At 44.2% G+C, this 22,358-nt stretch overlaps 1 protein-coding gene across 1 annotated transcript in view; it reads left to right on the top strand.

Annotated features, from left to right (window-relative positions):
• The window catches only part of LOC143818309 (otospiralin-like), a 54,128-nt gene extending 42,856 nt beyond the window's left edge, over positions 1 to 11,272 (top strand). Inside the window, exon 3 of the mRNA XM_077299659.1 lies at positions 10,893 to 11,272. Within this exon, the coding sequence (XP_077155774.1) occupies positions 10,893 to 11,077 (185 nt within the window). The 3' untranslated portion in view covers positions 11,078 to 11,272. The remainder of the gene's footprint in view (positions 1 to 10,892) is intronic.
• Positions 11,273 to 22,358: the final 11,086 nt, after the last annotated feature.

Below are 22,358 nucleotides of genomic sequence, written 5' to 3'. Positions count from 1 at the left end.
TTTATTTACAGTGGGGGAAATAAGTATTTGATTCCATTCTGATTTGCAGATAATCTTTAAATCATTAAGATTTTGAGGCTGTCGCTTGGCAACTCGGAGCTACAACTCCCTCCATAAGTTTTTATGGGATTAAGGTCTGGAGATTGGCTAGGCCCCTCCATTACCTTAATTTGCTGCTTTTTAGGCCACTCCTTTGTTGCCTTGGCTGTATGTTTTGGGTCATTGTCTTGCTGGAAGACCTAGCCACGACCGATTTTTAATGTCCTGGAGAAAGGAAAGACTCTAACTTCTACAACATGGGCAAGACCAAAGAGCTTTCTAAGGATGTCAGGGACAAGATCATAGACCTGCACAAAGCTGGAATGGGCTAAAAAAACATAACTAGGATGCCGGGTGAGAAGGAGACAACTGTTGGTGCAATAGTAAGAAAATGGAAGAAGTACAAAATGACTGTCAATAGATCTGAGGCACCATGCAAAATCTCACTTCGTGGGGGTATCCTTGATCATGAGGAAGGGTTTAAAATCCTGCAGTGCCCGCAAGGTCCCCCTGCTCAAGAAGGCACATGTGCAGGCCCATCTGAAGTTTGCCAATGAACACCTGGATGATTTTGCGAGTGACTGGGAGAAAGTGCTGTGGTCATATGAGACAAAAATTAAGGTCTTTGGCATTAACTCAACTCACCGTGTTTGGAAGCAGAGAAATGCTGCCTATGACCCAAAGAACACCATCCCCACTGTCAAGCATGGAGGTGGAAACATGTTTTGGGGGTGTTTCTCTGCTAAGGGCACAGTACTATTTCACCCCATCAGTGGGAGAATGGATGGAGCCATGTACCATAAAATCCTGAGTGACAACCTCCTTCCCTCCGCCAAGACATTAAAAATGACCCAAAACATACAGCCAAGGCAACAAAGGAGTGGCTCAAAAAGAAACAGACTAAGGTCATGGAGTGGTCTAGCCAGTCTCCAGACCTTAATACCATAGAAACTTATGGAGAGAGTTGAAGATCTGAGTTTGCCCAGCGACAGCCTCAAAATCTTAATGATTTAGAGATGATCTGCAAAGAGGAGTGGACCAAAATTCCTTCTGACATGTGCGCAAACCTCTCCATCGACTGCAAAAAAAGTCTGACTGCTGTGCTTGCCAACAAGGGTTTTGCCACCAAGTATTAAGTCTTGCTTCCCAGTAGGATCAAATACTCATTTCTCACTGCAAAATGCAAATAAATTTATATAATTTATACATTATTTTATTTTTGATATTCTATCTTTCAATGTTAAAATTAAAATACCCTTAAAATTATAGACTGTTCATGTCTTTGTCAGTGGGCAAAGTTACAAAATCAGCAAGGGATCAAATACTTATTTCTCCACTGTAGAAGAGAACAAAAAAAGAAAAGAATCTAGAAAGAAAAAGTAAAAAAAAATTACTGAGCACTCACAACTATCTGACACTAACCCTGACTATATTCAGTAAAAAATACTGTAGTAGACTTCGATTACTATGGTATGTTTTTACTGTCCCTAATCTAGTCCTATCAACTAATCTAATTTTATTTCCACTTTATTACCTGATACTAACCCTTAATTCATTCATTAAAAAATACTGTAGTAGACGATGATTACTACAGTATATTTTTACTGTCCCTAATCTAGTCCTATCAAGTAATCAAACTTTTTGTTTAGTTCTTTTTTCACACCAAAAAAAGCAACCAAATGCCAGTCACCGATCAGTGCACGCTGGCTGTAGGACACACACACACACGGATGTGATTTTTTTTTCTGCTTTGCTCTCTGACACTAACCCTGACTATATTCAGTAAAAAAATACTATAGTAGACGCCAAATACTATGGTATATTTTTCCTGGAAAAAACTAGGGACAGGAACAGGTCGAGAAAGGTTCAGGAACATCTTTCTTCTTTCAGGAACAGCAGCAGCAACACCAGCAGTGAAGGCACAGGGTTTAAAAAATGTGTGGCACCACAAGGCCCAGCACAACATGACAGAACAGCACAATGACCACTCTGTAATGTCAAGCTGGAATGAGGAAGTGCAGAGCAGTCACTGTGGGGTCAGATCGCGTCTCTGTACGTCATTGTACGATTGCACCAATCAGTGCTGCGCCTGGTGATGCACTGATCATGGCCTGGACATCAGTGCTTCAGGCAATTTCCTAAAATGGCACCACCCCCTGTGATGACAACTCCTGATGCCCTGCTGTAAGATTCAGCAATCACTTAATGAGATCACCACAGTCGCGGTGCCACATTAAAGCTGGGATGCATCCATGCGTCCAAGGTCGGTAAGTCTTTACCAACCTGCTGGACGTATGGATACGTCCAATGCCGTGAAGGGATAAAAGAAAGCGATTCTCTAGAAATTGAAAAAAAATAACTAACTGCCAGTTCTGCATACAGGTCATTTTATTTCTGTTCTAAAAACTGACACATAACAAAACGCAGCTGCATCCTATAATAATCAATGAGGCCTTTCTGCTTCTGTTTGCATCATTTATACAATGGATACATTTGGGGTATGTATTTCGTATGTCTGGTTTTGCACCAGAACAGACAAATAGAATTTTATAATGCCAATGTGAACCCAGCCTAAGTACAGGTTGGTATCCACCCTGTCTTTATGAAAGCTGAGCTGTGACCTGGGTATGGTATAGCTTAACAGTACAGAATATAGATATATGATGGTCCCAGCAGTTGATCTTTGGACTGCACATGCATGTCATAAAGACATACTGATAGGGAATCTAGATTATGAGCCCCAATAGGAACAGTGCCGATAATGTCTGTAAAGGGCTGTGGAATTAATGGCTCTATATAAGTGAGTAAAATAAATAAATAAATATAGTGATTAACCCCTTTCTGCCATCTGATGTACTATCCCATTCATGTGGGCTGGGCCCGTCTGACCATGGACGGGATAGTACGTCATAGCCGATCGGCCACGCACACGGGTGGTTGTCACAGCTGACACCCGGCACTAAGTGCCAAGAGCAGTCATGGACCACTTCCGGCACTTTAACCCCCGGAACACTGCGATCAAACATGATTGCAGTGTTGCGGGGTCGGCAGAGGCATAGAGAAGCATCGCGCAGGGAGGGGGCTCCCTGCGTGCTTCCCTCAGAGCTTCGTGATGTGATTATGTTGTCCTGAGGTTCTCCTTTCAGACCCCCAGCTCCAAGATGGCCGCGGGGTCCTTCCGGGTCCTGCAGGGAGGTGGCTTCTCAGTGCCTGCTCTCAGCATGCCAATTCTTCGTGCGGATCTGCAATGTTTCTGCACCCATTGACTTGCATTGAGTCAGACACATCCGCAGCAAAACCGCAGATGTAAAAAAGATCTGCGGTTTAGATGCGGATGAAACGCTGCAGAATGGGAGGAGGGAAGTGTGTGGGTGGAGCTATGTGCGTGTCTGTGTGTGCAGGCGGGGTCTGCATGTCTATGTGTGTGTCTGTGGGGCTGTCCAGGAGTCTGCTGTTGCTGTCCGGGAGTCTGCAGGGCTGTCTGGGGGGGGTTCTGCAGGGCTGTGCGGAGTTCTGCCGTGGCTGTTCGTTGGTCTGTGGGGCTGTCCTGGAGTCTGCGGGGCTGTCCGGGAGTCTGGGGCTGTCCGGGAGTCCACAGGGCTGTACGGGGGTGTCCCGTGGCTGTCCGGGGGTCTGCGGGGCTGTGTCAGTGTGTGTGTTTGTGTGTGTGTGTGTGCAGGCATCGTCCGATGGGACTACAAGTCCCATCCGGCTATGCCTGCTACAGTGACAGTGATTGATACATTAGCGAATGATGGGACAGTAGTAGTCCCATCATACGGTTAATGTGTTGAATGTAAAAAAAGCACATACAGTACATATACAGTACAGACAGTACATACAGTACATACAACATAGAGTACATACTCACCATCACCTTGATCCCGAAGCCCTTTCTCACCTGAAAAAAAATTAAAATAATAAACTAACAATATACTCCCTGATCCGCAGTAATCCAATTAATACGATTGTCCAATTAATACGATTAATGCTGATGTGACCGCTCACCAGGGGCTCCGGCAATACAATGACGGAAGGTATCCTTCCGCACTGTATCCCCCCGCCGCTGTGAGTACAGTATAGTTCATACTCTCACTTGCGGCACTGCTACGTGAGAAAATTCTTCCTCTTCAGTGATGCACTGCAGGATCCATTGTCTCCTGTCAGTGTCACTGGAGGCCCTATAGAGCAGTGACATCACCCGATGTCACTGTTCTATAGAGGAGATCGTCGTGGGACACTCGTTATTAATTGGACTACGGCGGAAAGGGAGTATTCAGTTGGTTTATTATTTTTTATTTTTTGCAGGCGATCGAGGGCGTTGCAGGAATTAGGCGTGCTTGTAAGTATGGTGAAATTAAGAATATTAAAATACTTTTTTCGGCTGTGTCTTTTTTTCACTCTTTCACTACTATAGGATTAGTAATGGATAGGTGTCTTATTGACGCATCTCCATTAGTAACCGGGCTTAATGTCACCTTACAATACAAAGGTGACATTAACCCCTTATTACCCCATATATGCCATTTCTGGGGCGGCTGGGGGCTGGTATTTGTAGCCAGGAGGGCCTAATATCCATGGCCCCTTCCTAGGCTATGAATATTAGCCTTCAGCTGTATGCGTAGCCATTCTGGCTATAAAATATAGGGGGACCCCACATCATTCTTTTTTGGGGTCCCCCTATTTTAATAGCCAGTAAAGGCTATGCAGATAGCTGCAGGCTGATGTTCATTCATAGCCTGGGAAGGGGCCATGGGTATTACCCCCTTCCCAGGCTACAAATATTGTCCCCTGGCCATTGGCTTTCCCCACGCCATTTTTTCCCCATTTTTGCTCAAAATTAAACATGTTCATTAATAAACATTGGCCTTGCTATTATATATCTATGGATATATTTATAGATATATATATATCTATAGATGGATATCTATGGATATATCTATAGATATATCTCTAGATATAACTATGGATATACAGTATCTGTCTATGGATATATCTATCTATAGATATATTTATAGATATATATATCTATAGATACATAGATATACACTCACTGGCCACTTTATTAGGTACACCATGCTAGTAACGGGTTGGACCCCTTTTGCCTTCAGAACTGCCTCAATTCTTCGTGGCATAGATTCAACAAGGTGCTGGAAGCATTCCTCAGAGATTTTGGTCCATATTGATATGATGGCATCACACAGTTGCCGCAGATTTGTCGGCTGCACATCCCAAAGATGCTCCATACAAGGCAGGATGGATCCATGCTTTCATGTTGTTTACGCCAAATTCTGACCCTACCATCCGAATGTCGCAGCAGAAATCGAGACTCATCAGACCAAGCAACGTTTTTCCAATCTTCTACTGTCCAATTTCGATGAGCTTGTACAAATTGTAGCCTCAGTTTCCTGTTCTTAGCTGAAAGGAGTGGTACCCGGTGTGGTCTTCTGCTGCTGTAGCCCATCTGCCTCAAAGTTCGACGCACTGTGCGTTCAGAGATGCTCTTAGGCCTACCTTGGTTGTAACGGGTGGCGATTTGAGTCACTGTTGCCTTTCTATCAGCTCGAACCAGTCTGCCCATTCTCCTCTGACCTCTGGCATCAACAAGGCATTTCCGCCCACAGAACTGCCGCTCACTGGATTTTTTTTCTTTTTCGGACCATTCTCTGTAAACCCTAGAGATGGTTGTGCGTGAAAATCCCAGTAGATCAGCAGTTTCTGAAATACTCAGACCAGCCCTTCTGGCACCAACAACCATGCCACGTTCAAAGGCACTCAAATCACCTTTCTTCCCCATACTGATGCTCGGTTTGAACTGCAGGAGATTGTCTTGACCATGTCTACATGCCTAAATGCACTGAGTTGCCGCCATGTGATTGGCTGATTAGAAATTAAGTGTTAACAAGAAGTTGGACAGGTGTACCTAATAAAGTGGCCAGTGAGTGTATATCTATCCATATATCTATCTAACTATCCATATATCTATCTACATGTATCCATAGATATATCTATCCATACATATATCTATAGATATCTATCTATATATATATAGATCTACTGTATCTATCTATCTCATTCCTTCTATCTATCTATATATTTATCTCATTCCTTCTATCTATCTCATTCCATCTATCTATAGATCTGTCTATCTCATTCCTTCTATCTTTCTCATTCCTTCTATCTACCTATCTCATTCCATCTATCTATAGATCTATCATCTATCTATTTATCTCATTCCATCTATCTATAGATCTATCATCTATCTATAGATCTATCATCTATCTCATTCCTTCTATCCTTCTATATATCTCATTCCTTCTATCTATAGATCTATCTATAGATCTATCTTCTATCTATCTCATTCCTTCTATCTATCATCTAGCTATCTCATTCCTTCTATCTATTTATTTATCTATCTATCTATCTGTGTGTAATGGAGTGTTAGACAAATGTAAAAGAGGAGGTTGGACAAGAAATGACATCACAAATCTTTATTTTTGTTCAATAGATCTTTATTTAGCTTTCAAAATTGCATGCAAAAACACATAAAAAAACACATCAAAAACGCATCAAATCAGCACAAAAAACGCATCAAAAACGCACAAAAAATGCACCTGCATTTTCTGCCAAGAGATGCAGATTCAGCGCGGAAAAATCCGCAGGCATTTCCGCAACATGTGCACATAACTAGTGAGACAGTTTTAGGCTAACCCTTTTAGTGAACCCCACAAAAAAAAAGCAAAAAAAAAACAATGCTTTATCATCATACCGCCGAACAAAAAGTGGAATAACACGCAATCAAAAAGCCGGATATAAATAATCATGGTACCGCTGAAGACGACATCTTGTCCCCCAAAAAATTAGCTGCCATACAGTGTCATCAGCAAAAAAATTAAAAAGTTATAGCTCTCAGAATAAAGCGATGCAATAATTATTTTGTATATAAAATTGTTTTTATTGTATAAAAGCGCCAAAACATAAAAACATGATACAAATGAGGTATCGTTGTAATCGTACTAACCCGAAGAATAAAACTGCCTTATCAATTTTACCACATGCGGAACGGTATAAACGCCCCCCCCAAAAGAAATTAATGAATTACCGTATATACTCGAGTATAAGCCGACCCGAGTATAAGCCGACCTCCTAATTTTGCCACTAAAAACTGGGAAAATTTATTGACTCGAGTATAAGCCTAGGGTGGAAAATGCAGCAGCTACCGGTGAATTTGAAAAATAAAAATAGATGCTCCATACCGTTCATTATGGCCCCATAGCTGTGCCATATAGTGCTCTGCACCGTTCATTATTGCCCCATAGCTGTACCGTAGAAAGCTGTGCCATATAGTGCTCTGCACTGTTCATTATTGCCCCATAGTTGTACCATAGAAAGCTGTGCCATATAGTGCTCTGCACCGTTCATTAGTGCCCCATAGCTGTACCATAGAAAGCTGTGCCATATAGTGCTCTGCACCGTTCATTATTGCCCCATAGCTGTACCATAGAAAGCTGTGCCATATAGTGCTCTGCACCGTTCATTATTGCCCCATAGCTGTGCCATATAGTGCTCTGCACCGTTCATTATTGCCCCATAGCTGTGCCATATAGTGCTCTGCACCGTTCATTATTGCCCCATAGCTGTGCCATATAGTGCTCTGCACCGTTCATTATTGCCCCATAGCTGTGCCATATAGTGCTCTGCACCGTTCATTATGGCCCCATAGCTGTGCCATATAGTGCTCTGCACTGTTCATTATTGCCCCATAGATGTACCATAGAAAGCTGTGCCATTGCTGCTGCTGCTGCAATAAAAAAAAATGACATACTCACCTCTCTTGCTTGCAGCTCCTCAGCGTCCCGTCCCGGCGTCTCTCTGCACTGACTGATCAGGCAGAGGGCGGCGCACACACTATATGCGTCATCGCGCCCTCTGACCTGCACAGTCAGTGCGGAGAGACGCCGGGAAGATGGAGAGGCGCCCGGCGTGTGGAACGCGGACAGGTGAATATGTAATACTTACCTGCTCCCGGCGTCCCACTCCTTCCCCCGGACAGCTGGTCTTCGGTGCCGCAGCCTCTTCCTCTATCAGCGGTCACCGTTACCGCTCATTAGAGAAATGAATATGCGGCTCCACCCCTATGGGAGTGGAGTCCATATTCATTTCTCTAATGAGCGGTCCCACGTGACCGCTGAACAGGGGAAGAGCTGCGGCACCCAGAGACCGTGAGACGGGCAGGGGGAGCGCCAGGAGCCCCGGAAGCAGGTAAGTATGCCTTAGCGCCCTCTCCCCCTCACCCGCCGACCCTGCCGCCGACCGTGACTCGAGTATAAGCCGAGAGGGGCACTTTCAGCCCAAAAATTTGGGCTGAAAATCTCGGCTTATACTCGAGTATATACGGTACTTGGTTTTGTTCTTCTGCCTCCCAAAAATTGTAATAAAATGCGATCAAAAAATGTCATGTGCCCAAAAATGGTACTAATAAAATGGCAACTCGTCCCGCAAAATGCAAGACCTCACATGACTCTGTGGGCCAAAATATGGAAAAATTAGAGTTCTCAAAATGTGGTGATGCAAAAACTATTTTTTGCAATATAAAACATCTTTTAGCGTGTGACAGCTGCCAAATATAAAAACCCGCTATAAATAGTAAATCAAACCCCCTTTATCACCCCCTTAGTTAGGGAAAAATAATACATTAAAAAATGTATTTATTTCCATTTTCCCATTAGAGTTAGGGCTAGGGCTAAAGTTAGGATTAGGGTTAGGGCTAAAGTTAGGGTTAGGGTTGGGGCTAAAGTTAGGGCTAGGATTGAGGCTAAAGTTAGGGTTAGGGATGGGATTATGTTTACGGTTGGGATTATTGTTAGGGGTGTGGTTAGGGGTGTGGTTAGGGTTATGGCTAGGGTTGAGATTAGTTTTAGGGGTGTGTTGGGCTTAGGGTTGTGGTTAGGGTTGGGGGTGTGGTTAGGGTTAGGGTTGGAGTTAGAATTTGGGGGTTTCCACTGTTTAGGCACATCAGGGGCTCTCCAAACGCAACACAGCGACCGATCCCAATTCCACCCAATTCTGTGTTGAAAAAGTCAAACAGTGCTCCTTCCCTTCCGAGCTCTGCTGTGCTCCCAAACAGTGATTTACCCCCATATATGGGGTATCAGTGTACTCACGACAAATTGGACAACTTTTGAGGTCCAATTTCTCCTGTTACCCTTGTGAAAATAAAAATTTGGGGGCTGAAAGATCATTTTGTGGGAATAAAAGATTTTTTATTTTCAAGGCTCTGCGTTATAAACTTTAGTGAAACACTTGGGGGTTTTCAAGTTCTCACAATGCATCTAGATAAGTTCCTTTGGGGGGTCTAGTTTCCAAAATAGCCTCACTTCTGGGGTTTTCTACTGTTTAGGCACATCAGTGGCTCTGGAAACGCAACATGACGCCCGCAAACCATTCCATTAAAGTCTGCATTCCAAAACGTCACTACTTCCCTTCCGATCCCCGACGTTTGCCCAAAAAGTGGTATGGTTCCACATATGGGATATCAGCATACTCAGGACAAATTGTACAACTTTTGGGGTCCAATTTCTCCTGTTACCCTTGGGAAAATAAAAAAATTGGGGGTAAAAAGATAATTTTTGTGAAAAAAATATGATTTTTTTATTTTTACGGCTCTACATTATAAACGTCTGTGAAGCACTTGGGGGTTCAAAGTGCTCACCACACATCTAGATAAGTTCCTTAGGGGGTCTGCTTTCCAAAATGGTGTCACTTGTGGGGGGTTTCAATGCTTAGTCACATCAGGGGTTCTCCAAACGTGACATGGCATCCGATCTCAATTCCAGCCAATTTTACATTGAGAAGTCCAACGACGCTCCTTCCAAGCTCTGCCATGCGCCCAAACAGTGGTTTACCGCAACATATGGGGTATCGGCGTACTCAGGACAAATTGTAAAACAGCTTCTGGGGTCCAATTTGTACTGTTACCCTTGGTAAAATAAAACAAATTGGATCTGAAATACATTTTTTGTGAAAAAAAGTTAAATTTTCATTTTTTTTTTTAATCATTCCAAAAATTCCTGAGAAGCACCTGAAGGGTTGATAAACTTCTTGAATGTGGTTTTGAGCACCTTGAGGGGTGCAGTTTTTAGAATGGTGTCACTTTTGGGTATTTTCTATTATATAGGCCCCTCAAAGTGACTTCAAATGTGATGTTGTCCCTAAAAAAAATGGTGTTGTAAAACTGAGAGATCGCTGGTTAACTTTTAACCCTTATAACTTCCTAAAAAAAGAATTGGGTTCCAAAATTGTGCTGATGTAAAGTAGACATGTGGGAAATATTACTTATAAAGTATTTTGTGTGACATATCTCTGTGATTTAAGGGCATGAAAATTCAAATTTGGAAAATTGCAAAATTTTCTAAATATTTGCCAAATTTCCATTTTTTTCACAAATAAATACAAGCCATATCAAAGAAATTTTACCACTATCATGAAGTGCAATATGTCTCGAGAAAATATTGTCAGAATCACCAGGATCCATTTAAGTATTCCAGAGTTATTACCCCATAAAGGGACAGTGGTCAGAAGTGTAAAAATTGGCCTGGTCATTAACATGCAAACCACCCTTGGGGGTAAAGTGGTTAACTAAAGGAAATGTAATTTTTTCTTGAAAGGTAGCTATTGTCTTCTTTTCCTGGAGAACTGCTTTAACATGAGAAATGCACATTGTTTATAGGATGTGTCACTTTGGATGATAGGTCATGATGGAGTTCTCTGATATTTCCACCATGTACTTGCATTAAACAGTATAGTAATACATTCATGTGATTTTGATGATTTTACTTGTCATTAAATTTCAGCTGAAATTCGAGAGAAGAGAGAAATGCCAAACTGGAGTATGTCTGCTTCTGATTTCTATGGCTGGGTGGATGAATTGCGTAGGTTGGCTGCTTATGACAAGTCTAATGAAATGGCCAGGATCTACTGGGCTCACTTCCCTCTTGCATCCCATTTAGGTTTTGATCATCCTGATGATGAAGAATAGCTTCTTCCTGTTCTTTATACTGTATATGAATTGCTGTCAGTATATTTGTTACCTTTCCTTGTTACTGTATTGTTCTATATGCACAAATGTAGCCACTGTCTAATCACAATATTCTGTGTAAGCAAGTACTACTAACCACAGTAAAAACCATATGTTATGTTACTCTATTATATGTGTATAATTTTTCATTTTGTAAAATATGTTATCTACATGTGGCCACATCAAATTTTTTAAGAGTAAACCCTTTTATATCACTTTACTTGTTTTCAATATTTGTTAATAAAAATAAGTTAAGAATCTCATTTTATGCCTGTATGTTTTGGTGAATCTTCAGTCCTGCTAAAACAAATACAAATCTAACAAACTACTAGTAAAGGATTTGCATGGGACTAACATACTCATGACCCATACAGGGCTGCCACCAGGAATTTCAGGGCCCCATACTGGCAACATTTTCAGGTCTCCTTGAGACTCCGCCCAGGCTTCACCCCAGCCCCACCTTCACCCCTCGAACCTTCCACAGTCCCACCGCCCACTCTTGGAAAAACTCCACTTCTTCACCACGTTCTCACCAATCACACATTAACAGTACCCACCGAACACCATATCACATACATAGCCATCAGCTTTTGTTTTGGCAAAAAGATTTTTTTAAGCCACCGCCATGACAAGGTAGATTCTTTTGGCTGGGTGCTACTCTAGTCTAACCTATTAAACATTTCTTAAAATATCCAATACTCTTTTTAGGCATATTTTTCTTTATTTTTTTTAAGGGAATGTGTCACATACATTTTTTTAAAATGACCAATAATATCATATACAGTCGTTAAAATAAGCAATTGATACACTGCCGAGTTTGCATGTTTTCCCACCTACAAAGAATGGAGAGGTCTATCATTTTTATTGTAGGTACACTTCAACTGTAAAAAACAGAATCTAAAAATAAAAATACCCCCATGTCTCCATTCTGCCACGTCTCCATTCTGCCACCATTTGTCTCCATTCTGCCCCATGCGTCCATTCTGCCCTCATTTGTCTCTATGCTGCACCCATGTCTCTAAATTCTGCCTCATGTCTCCATTTTCCACCCATTTGTCTCCATTCTGCCCCCATGTCTCCATTCTGCCCCATGTCTCCATTCTGCCCCATGTCTCCATTCTGCACCATGTCTCCATTATGCCTACATGTGTCGCCTCAATGTCTACAATCTGCCTCTATTTGTCTCCATTCTACCCCATGTCTCTATTCTGCCCCATATCTCCATTATGCCTACATGTGTCTCCATTCTACCCCTTGTCTCCATTATGCCTATATGTGTGTGTCCAATCTGCCCCATGTGTCTCCATTCTGCCCCATGTCTCCATTCTGCTCCACTTGTCTCCATTCTGCCCCAATTTGTCAAAATTCTGCACTCAGTTGACTCCATTCTGCCCCATGTTGTCTCTATTCTGCCCCCATGTCTCTCCATTCTGCCCCATGTGTATCCATCCTTAACCAATTTGTCTCCATTGTACCCCATGTCTCCATTATGCCTCGATGTGTCTCCATTCTGCCCCATGTCTCCATTCTGCCCCCATTTCTCTCCATTCTGCCCACATGTTGCCTCCATATTCTGCACCTATGTTGCCTCCATTCTACCTATAAGTCTCTCCATTCTACCCTATATGATCTCCCATCCTGCCCCCAGGAAGTAAAAAAAAATTACATGGCAGCTGTCCAGCAGCATCCTCTCCCTAATCCATCTGAGGTGCAGACGTCCCAGCGTATGGCAGTGATGTCATACATTGACGATATGTGTGTCGACGTCAGCTGCCAGCCTGCTATTGACTGGTGGCTGTTAACTATTGCCGTGCGGGAAGCCACCGACTTCCTGGACAGCAATGCATTTCAACTGAACGTGCATCCGATGACACGTTCAGTTATTACTGAATAGGCAGAATCCTGCTGCTGGGGCCTGGTGAGCAAAAGCAAAAAGAAAGGGGGCCTGGTCGGTTCCCCACTCTGCTCACCAGGCCCCGTATGCCAGTAAGGGCAGTAATGCTGATGTCGGCCCTGGACCCATACATATGAGATTCGTGGGTGTCCCAACACCTGGCACATTCACCGATCTGCTGATATTTGCTTCAGCAGGAACCTCTCAAGAATAGACAAAGCTGAGGTGTTCTGCCCCATACACTGCTTATGTTCAGCCATTGCCTCAGTAGATATCAGCAGATCACTGGCCGTGCTGGTGGTGGATGCTTACAAAACTCATACTGATAGCCTAACCTATGTATAGGTCATCAATATGTTGTTCCAAGACAACCCCTTTAAAGAACTGCAAACCCACTGTGGAGACATGGGGTACAGCAGATGCTCTAGTCCACTGGCTTGAGACCGCATGGGACAAGGGATCATTCCAATGAACGCTTGCTCTTTTTTTAACATGGGCATAATACTACTCAGTGAACATAGTGTGAGGTAAAACAGTGCGGCAATACTTTATTGAACAACAAAACAGGCTATTAACACATTGAACAGTCCCAGCAAAATACCTAAGATGGTGCAAAATTACAGAGTCTCACACTTCCGCTGACTCTCCAGAATTAAAACCAGCTGTGACTTCCAGGGCCGACTACCCCACCCATGGCACGCACAGAGAGGAGGTAACGACAAACTTAGGATACTGACAGTCCATTAATGTACAAGGCCAGGTGACTGGAGCAGATCTGTATTTCAGCAAGGGCCGTGGTCCCCTAAGCTGGCATCCTGAAGAATGTCAAAACTGTGTCCCTACTGATCGAGTCATGATGTTCTGGTAGCTGTCTCGTTCCTGGCTGCGGTTTTGTAAAGTCTCTGGTTCTTTGGATCTCTTGTTACGGAAGCATAGCCCCATTATATAGTTCACAACTGTTGTCCTTCAAGCCATCATCCAGAGCTCAAAAGGAAGATGTGATGAGATTAACTTGCATTGTTTGAGTATTTAATAAATTTGCAGAGTTTTTACTCCTCTCTTTTGCAAGTCTACAAGACACGGGGTCCCACACAATGATCAATCAACATATCAAATATCCATTGTTCAATGATCCTGCATCCCTATCTTGCAAAGATAGCAGACAATAAGCTGTTGGAGCAGATAAAAGAGACAAACAACCATTCAAACATACAAAAAAAATCAACATTTAAGACTCATATGAGAATAATATATGGTTCTTAACAACTGAAAATAGAAGTCTGGATAATTAAGATTAAATGCTGTGTCATCACACATTATTAACTTACCACATGCTTATCCCGTGATCTCTCAGTGGCAATCTGTGTAATGTAAAAACAACACTAACCTAAAGGTACCGTCACACTAAGCGACTTTGCAGCGAGAACGACGACGATCCGTGACGTTGCAGCGTCCTGGATAGCGATCTCGTTGTGTTTGACACGCAGCAGCGATCTGGATCCCACTGTGATATCGCTGGTCGGAGCTAGAAGTCCAGAACTTTATTTCGTCGCTGATCACCCGCTGTCATCGCTGGATCGGTGTGTGTGACACTGATCCAGCGATGTGTTCACTTGTAACCAGGGTAAATATCGGGTTACTAAGCGCAGGGCCGCGCTTAGTAACCCGATATTTACCCTGGTTACCATTGTAAAAGTAAAAAAAACCACTACACACTCACCTTCTGATGTCTGTCACGTCCCCCGCCGGCGACTTCCCTGCACTGAATGTGTCAGCGCCGGCCGGCCGTAAAGCAGAGCACAGCGGTGATGTCACCGCTGCTGCCGGCGCTGACACATTCAGTCAGTGCAGGAAGCTCTCGGCAGCAGCGCGTAACCCTGTGGACGCCGGGGGACGTGATAGACATCAGAAGGTGAGTATGTAGTGTTTTTTTTTTACTTTTACAATGGTAACCAGGGTAAATATCGGGTTACTAAGCGCGGCCCTGCACTTAGTAACCCGATGTTTACCCTGGTTACCCGGGTGCTGCAGGGGGACTTTGGCATCGTTGAAGACAGTTTCAACGATGCCGAAGTCGTTCCCCTGATCGTTGGTCGCTGGAGAGAGCTGTCTGTGTGACAGCTCCCCAGCGACCACACAACGACTTACCAACGATCGCATCGCTTGTTCTGATCGTTGGTAAGTCGTTTAGTGTAACGGTACCTTAAGACTGACAGTTCTAAAAGTAGATAATATAGCTGAAAGCAACACAACCAAAGCCTATAAGGTTAGTTTTGCTACACTTCTTCCATCAAGAGGTGATGTCACTTCTATAAATACCAGTCAGTATGCGTCCATAATGGGCAGGTATTGTGCACCTGTAACATTCATTAGAACAGGAGAGATTCCTTATAATTGTCTATCGCGTGCACAGCTCAGATGGTATTGGTCGATGTGACATGACATAAACTGCCCATCTCTCGATGGGGAAGAAAGCAGAGCAGGACTAACCCTTTAAAGTCTTAGCATATATTGGACTTCAGTTTGCACCTTATCTTCTGCAAAACACCTGTACCTGGTTATCTGGCTCGTAGTTCAATGTCATGCAAACACCTTCTAATGATTTGTATAGACACTGTTTGACTAGTGTTGAGCATTCCGATACTGCAAATATCGGGTATCGGCCGATATTCGCTGTATCGGAATTCCGATACCGAGTTCCGATATTTTTGTGGTATCGGAAATCGGAATCAGAAGTTCCTATAAGTTCCCAGGCGTGTGCGGTGCATATGGTTCCCAGGGTCTGGAGGAGAGGAGACTCTCCTTCAGTTCCTGGGATCCATATTCATGTAAAAAATAAAGAATAAAAATAAAAAATATGGATATACTCACCCCTCCGACGGACCCTGGACCTCAGCGGTGCAACCGGCAGCCTCCATTCCTAAGAATGCAGTGAGTGTAGGACCTGCGATGACGTCGCGGTCTTGTGATTGGTCGTGTGACCACTCATGTGACTGCGACGTCATCGAAGGTCCTTCACTCACTGCATTCTTAGGAACGGAGGCAGACGCTTGCACCGGTGAGAGCCAGGGTCCGTCGGAGGGGTGAGTATATCCATATTTTTTATTTTTATTCTTTATTTTTTACATGAATATGGATCCCAGGGCCTGAAGGAGAGTTTCCTCTCCTTCAGACCCTGGGAACCATCCAGGATAGCTTCCGATATTTGTGTCCCATTGACTTGTATTGTTGTCGGGTATCGGTATCGGCGATATCCGATATTTTTTGGATATCGGCCAATCCAATCCGATACCGATACTTTTGAATATCGGAAGATATCGCTCAACACTATGTTTGACACTTTAGAATTGATATGTGACATCCAATTTCACTTGCAATGGAGTAATTGTGGAACTAGTGGTTTGGCCTTTTCTACCAAGTTTTTCTGTAGCTTATTTTCAACATGACAAGGTCAGACTGCATGTTGCTCGTGATACTGTGAGCAGGCTACATAGTCAGCAGTGTCTCTAGACTTGTCTCCCATCAAGCACCTCTAGAACTTCATTGGTTGACAAATACCCAGGGAGCCACCAGCAGATCTTAATGAGCTTGTCCACTACTAGGACAACCTCTTCTCGATCTGAATGTTTCTCATCTGTGTCGCCACTCACGTTCCCTTGGGCTCACATGTGGTTGTTATGACATGCCAGCCCTGCGCCCAATCAGTGCTGGCGTCACTGTTCCTGTTTTCAGATGTACTGGTAATCAAGAGGAGGTGAGTGGCCAACCACAGCTCTCACTTCCTCCTGATGACTTAAAACATCCGTAGGTGGTGACAGTGACACCAGCACTGATTGGGCGCCGAGTTCGTATCATAACCGCATGTGAGCAAAGGGAATGCAAGTGACGACATCGCTGGAACAGCGCCGGTGCAGGAGGTGAGTATAAGTGTTTTTATTTTTACAGGGACAAACATTCAGAATGAGAAGGGGTTGTCCTAATAGTGGACAGCCTCTTTAATGATTTGCTGCCCAAGTGCATTCAGCGAGAGAGAACATTCCTTAGACAACCATTAAATGATTTTTCCACTACTAGGACAACCCCTTCTTGAACTAAATGTTTGGCCCCGATAAAATAAAAAAGCTTATACTCACCTCCTGTGCCAGAGCCATTTCAGTTATGTCAACACTCGTGTTCTCGGGGCTCTCATGCAGTTGTTTATGACACATGAGCCCAGAGCCCAATCAGCACTGTCGTCACTGTCCCCGCCTTCTGTCGACATGAACATGTAGAGGAAGTCAGGGCTGCAGCTGATCTCTGACTTCCTCTTCATGTTCAATTCGACAGAAGGTGTAGACAAAGATGCCAGCACTGATTGGGCACGGGGTCACGTGTCACAACAACAACACAGGAGTCCTGGGGAGAGCGAATGCTGACACCTTGGGAACAGTGCCAGCTCGGGAGGGGAGTATAAGTTTTTTATTTTATCAAGGCCAAGTGTGGAGTATGAGAAGGAGTTATCCAAGTAGTGGACAACTTCTTTAATTATCTCATTGATAGCATGCCAAGGTGTATAAATGCATGTATTTTTGGCGGTGCTTACTAGTGATGAGTAGGGATGAGCGAATAGCTTCGGATAACTCCTTATCCAAAAAGCTATAGCGCTTACTGAATAGCTGCATCGGGAACCCGGATACCTGGAGCGTTCCCGATAATCAGCTGTTCGGCGCCCAACAAGCAGGCTCTCCATGCATGTGTTGTGACTGTCACACAGCCGTGACACATGCAGCTGCGGCGCCGAACAGCTGATTACCGGGAGCACTCCAAGTATCCAGGTTCCCAAAGCAGCTATTCGGTAACCGCTATAGCCATTCAGATAAGGAGTTATCTAAAGTTGTTTGCTCATCCATAGTTATGAGTGAATATATTTGGCACTAGTTGTTATTCGTACGAATAGTATGGTATTTGGGCTATTCGTTACTCAGTGAGTAATTTGCTATTCACCTTGGTATATTCGAGTTTATCACCATGATCTGCGGTGAAGTCACTGAGCTTGAACTGCGGTGACCTCATCACTGATTTTTTTCCCATGGTGCTGAGGTCAGCGCAGTTCAACCCGGCTGGGAAGGCAGCCTTAGTGACCGGAGGTAACCTTGATGACGTCACCACTTGTCACTAACGCAGTGCGCATAGCATAGCATGTCCTGCTATGCGTGGCTCCTCCCGTCGCTGTCCTGGTATGAATGCCTCCTCACCCCTGTCATTGTAGGCATGCCTCCCCCTTCCCTATCCTGGTATAAATGCCTCCCCATCCCTGTCCCTGTCTGCATGCCTCCCGTGTCCCTGTCATTGTATGCATGCCTCCCCCTTCCCTGTCCTGGTATGCATGCCTCCCCCGTTCAGTCCTTTTATGCATGCCTCCCCCGTTCCATCCCTGTATGCATGCCTCCTTATCCCCTATCCCTGTGTGCATTTTCCTATCGAAAAAAAACAAAAACAAAACATCATAATCACCTACTGCGTGCCCTGGGTTCTGGCACTGCATCTCATTCCGGCCGCCAGCGCCTGCCTGCAGCTCTTCCTGTGCTCAGCGGTCACGTGGTACCGCTCATTAAGGTGATGAATATATGCTCCATGCCTATGGGGGTGGAGACGCATCCATATTCATCACCTCAATGAGCGGTACCACGTGACCACTGAGCACAGGAAGAGCTGCAGGCAGGCGCCAGCGGCCAGAACGAGATGCAGTGCCAACACCGAGGGCGTGCAGGTAGGTGAGTATGATGTGTGCGCCGACTCCTGGCACCTGCTGCTCCGCCGGCTTTCTGTATCGTAACTCGTGTATAAGCCGAGGGGGACGTTTTCAGCACAAAAAAATGTGCTGAAAAACTCTGTTTATACACGAGTATATTCGGCATCTATCCATTCTTTGTGTATATACTATATGTAATCTGTCTATTCTATCCTGTCAGCTCCTGCTGTGATTTTACTGTACGTGACTGATGAATTGCCGGTTTTTCATCTATCTCATGGTGTGAGTCAGAAAGGCATGCAGGCATCTTCTCCATGCTGTTCCCATTTAGTTTTAGCACTTTCTCATCCATTTCAGCTTTTTTCTCATGCCCCCAGACATGTTTGTTGGGTCCAGCAGAAAAATATTCAGCTTTCCCATTGACTTGGATTGGATTCGTTATTTGGTATGGATACACGGATATTAGAAAGTATTTGTGCTAATTTTCCTGAATCTGAATATTAGTATTATTATTACTTATTGTTTATTATTATAGCCCCGCTTGTTCCATGGCGCTTTGCATGTGAAAAGGGGGTATACCTAAAAAAAAAAATAAAATAAAAAATGAGTAAAGTAATCTTAAACAATACAAGTCACGACTGGTACAGGAGGAGAGTGGGCTCACAATCTACAAGGGTGGGTTGAGGATACAGTAGGTGAGGGTAGAGCTGGTCATGCAGTGGCTTGGTGTATCGGTGGTTACTGCAGGTTGTAGGTGGAGCGCCCCCACTGCCGCAGGGCCGAGGGGTACCCGGTACCGGGCCTCTGAGTCTCTGCTCTGGGGTGGTCACGGTGGCTAGGCCCGGTCCGTGGCCCTGCCTGTCAGGGGGACGTCCGGTGAACGAGTGGTGAATGGTGGTGTAGTTGTGTTGCGGTGCAGTGCCGGTCGCAGTAAATAACAAGGACACAGGGGTGCAGTCTCTTTTACCTTTACTGAAGATCTCTGGGTCCCCAGTCCGGATTCCGGATAACCAGGCTGCGCAAGTCCGACCGGTCCAATGGCACCTCCAGAGTTCTCTTCGCAGGTGGAAATCTGTGCCTACCTGCTAGCACTATGTGTTGCGGTCCTTCCCTGCTGTGCTTATGGAAAGTTTCCACAACTGTTGTGTCTGTTTCTTAAGTTCCCTCACAACTCGATTAGATGATGTTCTGCTAATCCTCCGTCCCTCCCTGATGTTACGGTTAGGACGGCACCCGTTTGACGGGTAGGCTCGGAGCTCTTCCGGGACCCTAGAGTCGCCCCTCTCCACAAGTTGCCCCCCAAGACTGCATAGGTGATTTAGGTGAGACAGCCCGCCTGAGACTGACTGTCCTGCCGTAGGTTTGAAGTATTGCCTGAAGCTGTATATAGAAATACTTCCTCGGCGTTCCAGCCGCCGGTTGTGCGCCTCAGTAGGATGTTGCCTCGGTCTTACAGCACGACTCCTACTGGTATTCTCCTTCTTGCTTTGATCTCGTTTCTCACTCAGCACAATATATCTCGCTTCTGATCCTTCCTTAGGGCACCGCCGCTATCCTGAGCAGGCACGGTCCCTTGACGTTCCTTCAAGTTGCCAGGCCTCTGTCAGGATCCCACCCCTGACAGGGACCCTACCAAATCTTCCCCCGCAACACCCTCTGCCACAAGGTGTTGCCTGGTTCCAACCCAGTCAGCTTTCTTTTCTAACTTCCTGCCTGACCCCCAGTTTTACCAGTATGTGAGGAGTGGCCTAATGAATAGAACCCTTAGCTCCCCCTGGAGGCCCGGCTGTGAAATGTATTGGTGTCTGTGATACCTGGTCAGATGAACTCCTTCAGTGCCATCAGACGTACCATAGCTCCCCATAGTGGCGGAGCCACAGTACTGCAACGACCAGGACTCTGGGGCGCTGCACTGGCTTGTCGGAAGAGGTAGGTGTTCAGGTTCCTTTTGAAGGTTTCCATGGTAGGCAAAAGTCTGATATGTTGTGGTAGAGAGTTGGGGTGATTTGCGGGAGAAATCTTGTATGCGATTGTGGGAAGAGGAGATAAGAGGGGAGTAGAGAAGGAGATCTTGTGAGGATTGGAGGTTGCGTGTAGGTAAGTACTGGGAGACCAGGTCAGAGATGTATGGAGGAGACAGGTTGTGGATGGCTTTGTATGGCATGGTTAGGGTTTTGAACTTGGAGTCTTTGTGTAATGGGGAGCCAGTGCAGGGACTGACAGAGGGGAGAGGCCGGGGAATAGCGGGGGGACAGGTGGATTAGTCAAGCAGCACAGTTTAGAAGATTGGTGGAGTGCGAGAGTGTTAGAGGGGAGGCCACAGAGCAGGAGGTTGCAGTAGTCAAGGCGGGAGATGATGAGGGTATGGACTAGGGTTTTTGCAGGTTCTTGGTTGAGGAATGTACGGAACCGTGAAATACTTTTGAGTTGAAGTCGGCAGCAAGTGGAAAAGGCTTGGATATGTGAGAGAGAATTTTTCACTATTCGCTCATCACTAGTGCTTACACTTAATACTGAATAAATCAAGATATTTTAAATATTTTTTCCCATTTTTTCCTCATTTGCATATCAGTAACATGTCTATCAATCCTGTGATTTTGATAATTCCACAACTTTTCATTCTTGGCATTGCAATTTCAATGTTGATTTTATTAAAAATAGTTATTGGATGTCTGCATATCATCAATTATGTTTTTTGCGAAGGATACAGAGCCACATACCTTTTGGTAGAAATAAATGACATTTTTGAATGCATATAAAACACCTAACAACATACAATCAGTAGCTCCATAACACCCAGTGAAGGCCTCGTGCACCATGCAGGTAGTCACAATTCAGCTACAAGTCATGTCCTGCCTGGAACCTTATTAGCCCTGCAGTGATAGAGTTTTGACCTTTAAAATATTTTGCCTAAATTATGACATTGTTTTTGCTCTAGAGCCTTGACATAAAGTTAAGCCTGAAGGCCACAGGTGTTATATATATATATATATATATATATATATATATATATATATATATACACACACACACACTCTTCTGTACATCTAAGGAAACTCTATTAATTTCACGAAGACTTTATGCACACAAGCTCTATTTGGGATTTATATTTAATTAGTCAAGGAATTATCTGAACTTTGGAAAAAATAAAAAAAGCAGCTCAATGTTCTAAAATATTCAAAATCGATACCTCTTCAATTTCCCCACCTATCCAGCACAGAAGCCAGGTCTCCTTGGTCTTTGATTAAAGAGACCAAAATGTGACAACTGCAGCCAATTAGTGACTACAGTGGTCACATGCTGTACCAGTGGCATCATTGCACAGGAATGGAAGCCATTGTGCCAATAGTACCACATGTGAACGCGAAGGCCAATGACTGGCTGCAGCGGTCACTTGAAAACAAAGCCAAAACTGATAGTCGGAGTTTCTGCACTAGATCAATGCAAGATTTGAGAGATATTGTATTAATTTTAAAACATTTGCTGCTTTTTTTTCTAAACATCAGATAACTATTATAAGTATTCTGCAGTGAACTATAACAATTTACCATTCGGAAAGCTGAAAAAAGGCCTAATTCAGACATCTGGTTTTTCATGCATGTGCTCTATCCATGTTT

This window comes from Ranitomeya variabilis, chromosome 3, assembly GCF_051348905.1.
Source record: "Ranitomeya variabilis isolate aRanVar5 chromosome 3, aRanVar5.hap1, whole genome shotgun sequence".
NCBI lineage: Eukaryota > Metazoa > Chordata > Amphibia > Anura > Dendrobatidae > Ranitomeya > Ranitomeya variabilis.
This window is presented reverse-complemented; position numbering and strand designations above follow the sequence as displayed.